This window comes from Oncorhynchus mykiss, chromosome 3 (assembly GCF_013265735.2).
Source record: "Oncorhynchus mykiss isolate Arlee chromosome 3, USDA_OmykA_1.1, whole genome shotgun sequence".
In the NCBI taxonomy this organism is placed as follows: domain Eukaryota; kingdom Metazoa; phylum Chordata; class Actinopteri; order Salmoniformes; family Salmonidae; genus Oncorhynchus; species Oncorhynchus mykiss.
In genome coordinates this window covers 9,032,377-9,042,376 of record NC_048567.1, presented here as the reverse complement: position 1 = coordinate 9,042,376, position 10,000 = coordinate 9,032,377, and the positions used below count along the sequence as shown (strand labels likewise).

Genomic DNA, 10,000 nt, shown 5'->3' with positions numbered 1-10,000 from the left:
CCCCCCCCCTCTCTCTCCCTCCCTCCCTCCCTCCTCTTTTCTCCCTCTCTTTTCCCCCCCTAGACTGAACTCCCTTTTTCCGCAAAGGTCATCTTTGGTCACTCTGTTTATCCTTCTTCTTCTCAATTCAATTCAATTTAAGGGCTTCATTGGAATAGGAAACATATGTTTACATTGCCAAAGCAAATGTAAACTCTCTCGCTCCCTCTCTCTTTCACTCTCTTCATTTCCCTCACCCCAAACCCCCTCTTTCTAACCCCCTCTCTCCCCACAACCCCCTCTCAACCCCAGCCTCTCTCACCCCACAACCCCTCCCTCCTTACAACGCCCCTCTCTCCTCTCAACCCCAGCCCCTCTCTCCTCACAACCCCAGCCCCTCTTTCCTCTCTCCTCTCAACCCCAGCCCCTCTCTCCTCTCTCCTCACAACCCCAGCCCCTCTCTCCTCTCTCCTCACAACCCCAGCCCCTCTCTCCTCTCTCCTCACAACCCCAGCCCCTCTCTCCTCTCTCCTCTCAACCCCAGCCCCTCTCTCCTCTCTCCTCACAACCCCAGCCCCTCTCTCCTCTCTCCTCACAACCCCAGCCCATCTCTCCTCTAAACCCCAGCCCCTCTCTCCTCTAAACCCCAGCCCCTCTCTCCTCTAAACCCCAGCCCCTCTCTCCTCTCTCCTCACAACCCCAGCCCCTCTCTCCTCTCTCCTCTCAAACCCAGCCCCTCTCTCCTCTCTCCTCACAACCCCAGCCCCTCTCTCCTCTCTCCTCACAACCCCAGCCCCTCTCTCCTCTCTCCTCTCAACCCCAGGCCCTCTCTCCTCACAACCCCAGCCCCTCTCTCCTCTCTCCTCACAACCCCAGCCCCTCTTTCCTCTCAACCTCAGCCCCTCTCTCCTCTCAACCCCAGCCCCTCTCTCCTCTCAACCCCAGCCCCTCTCTCCTCACAACCCCAGCCCCTCTCTCCTTACAACCCCAGCCCCCCTCTCCTCACAACCCCAGCCCCTCTCTCCTCACAACCTCAGCCCCTCTCTCCTCACAGCCCCAGCCGCTCTCTCCTCTAAACCCCAGCCCCTCTCTCCTCACAACCCCAGCCCCTCTCTCCTCTCTCCTCACAACCCCAGCCCCTCTCTCCTCTCAACCCCAGCCCCTCTCTCCTCACAACCCCAGCCCCTCTCTCCTCACAACCCCAGCCCCTCTCTCCTCACAACCCCAGTCCCTCTCTCCTCACAACCCCAGCCCCTCTCTCCTCACAACCCCAGTCCCTCTCTCCTCTCTCCTCACAACCCCAGCCCCTCTCTCCTCTCTCCTCACAACCCCAGCCCCTCTCTCCTCTAAACCCCAGCCCCTCTCTCCCCACAACCCCAGCCCCTCTCTCCTCACAACCCCAGTCCCTCTCTCCTCACAACCCCAGTCCCTCTCTCCTCTCTCCTCACAACCCCAGCCCCTCTCTCCTCACAACCCCAGTCCCTCTCTCCTCACAACCCTAGCCCCTCTCTCCTCACAACCCCAGTCCCTCTCTCCTCACAACCCCAGACCCTCTCTCCTCTAAACCCCAGTCCCTCTCTCCTCACAACCCCAGTCCCTCTCTCCTCACAACCCCATCCCCTCTCTCTCCCCTCTCCTCTCAACCCCAGCCCCTCTCTCCCCTCTCCTCTCAACCCCAGCCCCTTTCTCCTCACATCCCCAGCCCCTCTCTCCTCACAACCCCAGCCCCTCTTTCCTCAAAACCCCAGCCCCTCTCTCCACACAATCCCAGCCCCTCTCTCCCCACAACCCCAGCCCCTCTCTCCTCACAACCCCAGTCCCTCTCTCCTCACAACCCCAGCCCCTCTCCCCTCACAACCCCAGTCCCTCTCTACTCACAACCCCAGCCCCTCTCTCCTCACAACCCCAGCCCCTCTCTCCTCACAACCCCAGCCCCTCTCTCCTCACAACCCCAGTCCCTCTCTCCTCACAACCCCAGTCCCTCTCTCCTCACAACCCCAACCCCTCTCTCCTCTAAACCCCAGTCCCTCTCTCCTCACAACCCCCCTCTCTCCTCACAACCCCCCTCTCTCCTCACAACCCCAACCCCTCTCTCCTCACAACCCCAGCCCCTCTCTCCTCACAACCCCAGCCCCTCTCTCCTCTAAACCCCAGTCCCTCTCTCCTCACAACCCCAGTCCCTCTCTCCTCACAACCCAAGCCCCTCTCTCCTCACATCCCCAGTCCCTCTCTCCTCACAACCCCAGTCCCTCTCTCCTCACAACCCCAGCCCCTCTCTCCTCACAACCCAAGCCCCTCTCTCCTCTCATCCCCAGTCCCTCTCTCCTCACAACCCCAGTCCCTCTCTCCTCACAACCCCATCCCCTCTTTCCTCACAACCCCAGTCCCTCTCTCCTCACATCCCCAGTCCCTCTCTCCTCACAACCCCAGCCCCTCTCTCCTCACAACCCCAGCCCCTCTCTCCTCACAACCCCAGTCCCTCTCTCCTCACAACCCAAGCTCCTCTCTCCTCACAACCCCTTTCTATAACCTTCTCTCTGTTGTAATGTTCCCTCAGGGTTGTGTGAGTGTTTCAACATCGATGTTAAGCGGCCTCGTATCTACACCGGTCCAGAGGAGGCCCTATTTGGTTTCTCTGTGCTACAGCATGACAATGCGGGGGACAAATCGTGAGTACCAACTTCTGTATGTGTGTGTGTTTGTCAAAGGTCAAAAAGGGGGTGCTTATATTTGTCCTGTTTCACTGCATGTACAAGTGGGTAACCTGTATGAGTGTACAGGTTATTAATGGCGACCCTGGAGCGATTAGGGTTCACTGCCTTGTTCAATGGCAGGCTACCTGCCGCCCTCCAGGCTACCTGCCGCCCTCCAGGCTACCTGCCGTCCTCCAGGCTACCTGCCGTCCTCCAGGCTACCTGCCGCCCTCCAGGCTACCCGCCGTCCTCCAGGCTACCTGCCGTCCTCCAGGCTACCTGCCACCCTCCAGGCTACCTGCCGTCCTCCAGGCTACCCGCCGTCCTCCGCCGTCCTCCAGGCTACCTGCCGCCCTCAAGGCTACCTGCCGCCCTCCAGGCTACCTGCCGTCCTCCAGGCTACCTGCCGTCCTCCAGGCTACCTGCCGCCCTCCAGGCTACCTGCCGTCCTCCAGGCTACCTGCCGCCCTCCAGGCTACCCGCCGCCCTCAGCCGTCCTCCGCCGTCCTCCAGGCTACCTGCCGCCCTCCAGGCTACCTGCCGTCCTCCAGGCTACCTGCCGTCCTCCAGGCTACCTGCCACCCTCCAGGCTACCTGCCACCCTCCAGGCTACCTGCCACCCTCCAGGCTACTTGCCGCCTTCCAGGCTACCTGCCGTCCTCCAGGCTACCTGCCGTCCTCCAGGCTACCTGCCGTCCTCCAGGCTATCAATTAGTGTATCTGTAGTAGGATGCATTGATAAAATCCTCACAACCTGATTGGCTGTGTGTGTGATTGTGATGCAGGATGCTGGTTGGTGCTCCTTGGGATGGACCTTCCAATACCAGGAGAGGAGACGTGTACAAATGCATCGTGGGAGAGGAGAGGAGCTCCAACTGCACCAAAACCAACCTAGGTGAGAGACAACTACAGATCTAGGATCAGCTTACCCTCCGCTGATCCTAATCTTAACCATTAGGAGGAGAAACACTAAACTGACCATAGCTCAGCCTCTAGGTAATGTCATTAACCATCTCTCTCCTCCCTCTCTGTCTCAGGTGAGAGCACGTTACAGAATGTATCTAGAAACCTGAAGAACTCTCATCTAGGAATGACCCTCAGTCCAGACTCACCTGATGGATTCCTGGTACGTTCTCTGTCCCATTGGCTGACTGGTTGACTGATTGATTGATGAATTGATTGAGACAGTGGGCTAACATGGTCTTGAGTCTTGCAGACAACATGTGTTTGATACTGGGTTACATATGGCTGTAGGAACTGAGTCAGTCCTGGAGGGATGTGGTGGGGGTGAGAGGAGGAGGTGGTGTGTTTGTTTGGTATGGACTTTTCAAGAGTCAGCTGGGGTTGGCCATGTTTAGAAGGAATTAACATTAGATGCCATGTCATGTGTGTGTTCAGAATCCCCCCTCATTATAGGGCAGCTTTTCTTACCATACATTCAAGCGCACACATACACACACACACACACACACACACACACACACACTGGGCCACGTTGTCCAAGCAGAGTCTTCTGATCCAGGTATCTCCAGATCTCTATGGTTACAGAGGAATTACTGGGTGGCTGTGCCAGCAAGCAGCCACTCCTGTGTGTGTGTGTGTCTGCCAGCAGTTTGCAGCTACTCTAGGTGCAGAGTCAAACACAGTTCACTAATGCCAGGGCCAGCGCACCCTGTTTTTGCGCGTGTGTGTATTTGAACCCCTGTGGTAGGGTCTAAAACAGGATCGGAATGCAGCTCCGGCCCTTTGTAATGACAGGCCTACCAAAAGCCATAGCAGCTCTCGCCCTCCTCTCCTTCTTTCCTTTCTCTCATCCCTCGCTCACCATCCCTCCCTCTGTCTCTCTCTGTCTCTGTGTCTGTACTGGCGCTGTGCTGGGGCCTTTGGTAATGACAGGGTCATGTTTTCTCTCTCCTCCCTCCCTCCTTCACTCTTTTCATTTTTATTTTGTCTCCTAGTGTGTATGAATGTTGTTCCTTTTATCCTAGCTCTCCTCCCTCCCTCCTTCACTCTTTGGTTTTAAAGCCAAATAAATAGTATGCTTTGAAGACATCAATATTGTTATGTGACTGTTCTGCCTCACCTCATTCACTACAATTGGGATTAAATGGCTTTATTGGTCTGGTGCGTTCCAGCACTGCTACAATACTCATGAAAACTGTCACCATGTCAACAACTTCTTCACCCCATCCCTCACGCTCTCTCTCTTCTCCCTCTCTTTCATTTCATCTGTTCTCAAACCACAATTATATGCTTTTCCATGACATACCCCCCCTCGCTTATACCCAATTCTTCTCCTCATCTCTCTTTCATTCTCTCGCTCTCCCCACATCTCTCTCTATTTCTCTCTCTCAGTCTCCCTTCTCTCTCTGACTCTCTCTTTCTCTCTCAGGCCCCCGTCTCTCTCTCTCTGGTTCTCTGTCTTTCTCTCTCTTTCTTTTTCTCTCTCTCTCTCTCGCTCTCAGTTCCCCCTTTCTCTTTCTCTCTCTCTTTCGCTCTCAGTTCCCCCCCTCTCTCTTTTTTCTCTCTCTTTCTCAGTCCCCCCTCTCTCTCAGTCCCCCCCTTTTGTCTCAGCCCCTCCTCAATTAAATTTAATTTCAAAGAAATGGGAAACATATGTTTACATTGCCAAATCAAGTGAAATATATAATAAACAAAAGTGAAATAAACAATAAAAAATTACACTCACAAAAGTTCCAATGACTATATACCGTGTTGTAGCGATGGGCAAATAGTCAAAGTACAAAAGGGAAAATAAATCAACTTAAATATGAGTTGTATTTACTATGGTGTTTGTTTTTCATTGGTTGCCCTTTTCTTGTGGCAACAGGTCACACATCTTTCTGCTGTGATGGCACACTGAGGTATTTCTGTAACGGCTTTCTTCTATCTCCTCCTCGGACGAGGAGGTGTAGCAAGGATCGGACCAAAATGCAGCGTGGTTTGTTCGATACATCTTTAGACAAAAACACAAGACAAAAACACGAACTATACAAAAACAATAAACATAACGTGAAAACCGAAACACAGTGACATGAACAAGGACACTAAGGACAATCACCCACGACAAACTCAAAGAATATGGCTGCCTAAATATGGTTCCCAATCAGAGACAACGATAAACACCTGCCTCTGATTGAGAACCACTTCAGACAGCCATAGACTTACCCAGAACACCCCACTAGCTACAATCCCCATACATACACACCACATACAAAAACCCATGCCACACCCTGGCCTGACCAAATAAATAAAGATAAACACAAAATACTTCGACCAGGGCGTGACAGAACCCCCCCCCCCCTAAGGTGCGGACTCCCGAACGCACCTCAAAACAATAGGGAGGGTCCGGGTGGGCGTCTGTCCATGGTGGCGGCTCCGGCGCGGGACGTGGACCCCACTCTATCAAAGTCTTAGTCCCTCCTCCTCGCGTCCCTGGATAGTCCACCCTCGCCGCCGACCATGGCCTAGTAGTCCTCACCCAGAACCCCACTGGACTGAGGAGCAGATCGGGACTGAGGGGCAGCTCGGGACTGAGGCAGCTCGGGACTGAGGGGAAGCTCGGGAGTGAGAGGAAGCTCGGGAGTGAGAGGAAGCTCAGGAGTGAGAGGAAGCTCAGGCAGGTTGATGAATCTACCAGATCCTGGCTGGCTGGTGGTTTCGGCAGATCCTGGGTGACTGGCAGATCCTGGGTGACTGGCAGATCCTGGCTGACTGGCAGATCCTGGCTGACTGGCGGATCTGGCAGATCCTGGCCGACTGGCGGATCCTGGCCGACTGGCGGATCCTGGCCGACTGGCAGTTCTGGCAGATCCCGGCTGACTGGCGGAGCTGGAAGAGTCTGGTTGACTGGCAGATCTGGAAGAGTCTGGTTGACTGGCAGATCTGGAAGAGTCTGGTTGACTGGCAGATCTGGAAGAGTCTGGTTGACTGGCAGATCTGGAAGAGTCTGGCTGACTGGCAGATCTGGAAGAGTCTGGCTGACTGGCAGTTCTGGCTGCTCCATGCTGACTGGCTGCTCCATGCTGACTGGCAGCTCTGGCTGCTCCATGCAGACTGGCTGCTCTGGCTGCTCCATGCTGACTGGCTGCTCCATGCTGACTGGCAGCTCTGGCTGCTCCATGCAGACTGGCTGCTCTGGCTGCTCCATGCTGACTGGCTGCTCCATGCTGACTGGCTGCTCCATGCTGACTGGCAGTTCTGGCTGCTCCATGCTGACTGGCTGCTCTGGCTGCTCCATGCTGACTGGCTGCTCCATGCTGACTGGCGACTCTGGCTGCTCCATGCTGACTGGCGGCTCTGGCTGCTCCATGCTGACTGGCGGCCCTGGCTGCTCCATGCTGACTGGCGGCCCTGGCTGCTTCATGCTGACTGGCGGCTCTGGCTGCTCCATACAGACTGGCAGCTCTGGCGGCTCCTTGCAGACTGGCAGCTCTGGCGGCTCCTTGCAGACTGGCAGCTTCGGCGGCATCCTGCAGACTGGCAGCTCTGGCGGCTCCTTGCAGACTGGCAGCTCCTTGCAGACTGGCAGCTCAATGCAGACTGGCAGCTCAATGCAGACTGGCAGCTCAATGCAGACTGGCAGCTCTATGCAGACTGGCAGCTCTATGCAGACTGGCAGCTCCTTGCAGACTGGCAGCTCCTTGCAGACTGGCAGCTCCTTGCAGACTGGCAGTTCTGAACAGGCGGGAGACTCCGGCAGCGCTGTAGAGGCGGAAGTCTCTGGCAGCGCTAAACAGGCGGGAGACTCCAGCAGCGCTGAAGAGGAGGAAGGCTCTGGCAGCGCTGGACAGGCGAGGCACACTGTAGGCCTGATGCGTGGTGCTGGCACTGGTGGTACTGTGCCGAGGACACGCACAGGAAGCCTGGTGCGGGGAGCTGCTACCGGAGGGCTGGGGTGTGGAGGTGGTACTGGAAAGACCGGACCGTGCAGGCGCACTGGAGCTCTTGAGCACCGAGCCTGCCTAACCTTACCTGGTTGAATGCTCACGGTCGCCCTGCCAGTGCGGCGAGGTGGAATAGCCCACACTGGGCTATGCAGGCGAACCGGAGACACCGAGCGCAAGGCTGGTGCCATGTAAGCCGGCCCAAGGAGACGCACTGGAGACCAGATGCGTAGAGCCGGCTTCATGGCACTTGGCTCGATGCTCACTCTAGCCCGGCCGATACGCGGAGCTGGAATGTACCGCACCGGGCTATGCACCCGCACTGGAGACACCGTGCGCACCACAGCATAACACGGTGCCTGCCAGGTCTCTCTAGCCCCCCGGAAAGCACAGGGAGTCTGCCCAGTTCTCCTACCTGGCGTAGCCATACTCCCTGTTAGCCCCCCCCAATACATTTTTGGGGCTGACTCCCGGGCTTCCACCGCGTCGCCGTGCTGCCTCCTCATACCAGCGCCTCTCAGCTCTCACCGCCTCCAGTTCTTCTTTGGGGCGGCGATATTCTCCAGGCTGATCCCAGGGTCCTTCTCCAAACAATTCATCCTCCCATGTCCATTCCTCTCTTTGTTGCTTCTGCTGTCGCTGCCTGTCACCACGCTGCTTGGTCCTGGTGTGGTGGGTGATTCTGTAACGGCTTTCTTCTATCTCCTCCTCGGACGAGGAGGTGTAGCAAGGATCGGACCAAAATGCAGCGTGGTTTGTTCGATACATCTTTAATGAAGACAAAAACACGAACTATACAAAAACAATAAACATAACGTGAAAACCGAAACAGTCTATCTTGTGCAAACGAACACAGTGACATGAACAAGGACACTAAGGACAATCACCCACGACAAACTCAAAGAATATGGCTGCCTAAATATGGTTCCCAATCAGAGACAACGATAAACACCTGCCTCTGATTGAGAACCACTTCAGACAGCCATAGATTTAACTAGAACACCCCACTAGCTACAATCCCCATACATACACACCACATACAAAAACCCATGCCACACCCTGGCCTGACCAAATAAATAAAGATAAACACAAAATACTTCGACCAGGGCGTGACAATTTCACCCAATAGATATGGAAGTTTATCAAAATTTGAGTTGTTTTCAAATTCTTTGTGGGTCTCTGTAATATGAGTCAAATATGTCTCTCTATGGTCCTACATTTGGCATGATGTTTGGAAGTGCAGCTCAGTTTCCACCTCATTTTGTGGGCAGTGAGCACATAGCCTGTCTTCTCTTGACAGCCAGGTCTGCCTACGGTGGCCTTTCTCAATAGCAAAGCTATGCTCACTGAGTCTGTACATAGTCAAAGCTTTCCTTAAGTTTGGGTCAGTCACATTGGTCAGTTATTCTGCCACTGTGTACTCTCTGTGTAGGGCCAAATAGCATTCTAGTTTGCTCTGTTTTTTTGTTGATTCTTTCCAATGTATCAAGTAATTATCTTTTTGTTTTCTCATGATTTGGTTGGGTCTAATTGCGCTGCTGTCCTGGGGCTCTGTGGGGTGTGTTTGTGTTTGTGAACAGAGCCCCAGGACCAGCTTGCTTAGGGGACTCTTCTCCAGGTACATCTCTCTGTAGGCGGTGGCTTTGTAATCAAAGGTTTGGGAATCACTTCCTTTTAGGTGGTTGTAGAGAGTTATTGATTTTGAGAGTTATTGGGTATCGGCGTAATTTTTCCTTGAAGGTCAGCATCCCGGAGTCGCCTCTTCACTGTTGACTTTGAGACGGGTGTTTTGCGGGTACTATTTAAGGAGGCTGCCAGTTGAGGTCTTGTGAGGCATCTGTTTCTCAAATTAGACAATCTAACGTACTTGTCCTCTTGCTCAGTTGTGCACCGGGGCCTCCCACTCCTCTTTCTATTCTGGTTAGAGACAGTTTGCGCTGTTCTGTGAAGGGAGTAGTAAACAGCGTTGTACGAGATCTTCAGTTTCTTGGCAATTTATCACATGGAATAGCCATCATTTCTCAGAACAAGCATAGACTGACGAGTTTCAGAAGACAAGTTTTTGTTTCTGGCCATTTTGAGCCTGTAATCAAACCCACAAATGCTGATGCTCCAGATACTCAACCAGTCTAAACAAGTCCAGTTTTATTGCTTCTTTTAACAGCACCCTTGTTGTTTGTGTACATGGATTTTATAATGTCGTATGTTTTTCCCCCAAAACAGCATTCCATCAATTTATATAGCAGACCCTCATGAAAAATTGAGTCAAAAGCTTTTTTGACATCAACAAAGCATGAGAAGACTTTGCCTTTGTTTGTTTGACATTTAGGGTGTGCAGGGTGAATACGTGGTCTGTCGTATGGCAACCCCCCCTCCCCTTCTCTCTCAGTCTCCCACCCTCTTTCTCTATCTGGGTCTGCCTCCCCTTCACTCAGCCTGCTG

The 10,000-nt window shown here is 54.1% G+C and overlaps 1 protein-coding gene across 1 annotated transcript in view; it reads left to right on the top strand.

Moving 5' to 3' along the window:
• LOC110520814 (integrin alpha-10) overlaps positions 1 to 10,000 on the top strand; it is a 62,779-nt gene that overhangs the window by 8,486 nt on the left and 44,293 nt on the right. Inside the window, exons 2-4 of the mRNA XM_036968013.1 lie at positions 2,537 to 2,648; positions 3,458 to 3,567; positions 3,710 to 3,798. Coding sequence (XP_036823908.1) covers positions 2,537 to 2,648; positions 3,458 to 3,567; positions 3,710 to 3,798 — 311 coding nt within the window. The remainder of the gene's footprint in view (positions 1 to 2,536; positions 2,649 to 3,457; positions 3,568 to 3,709; positions 3,799 to 10,000) is intronic.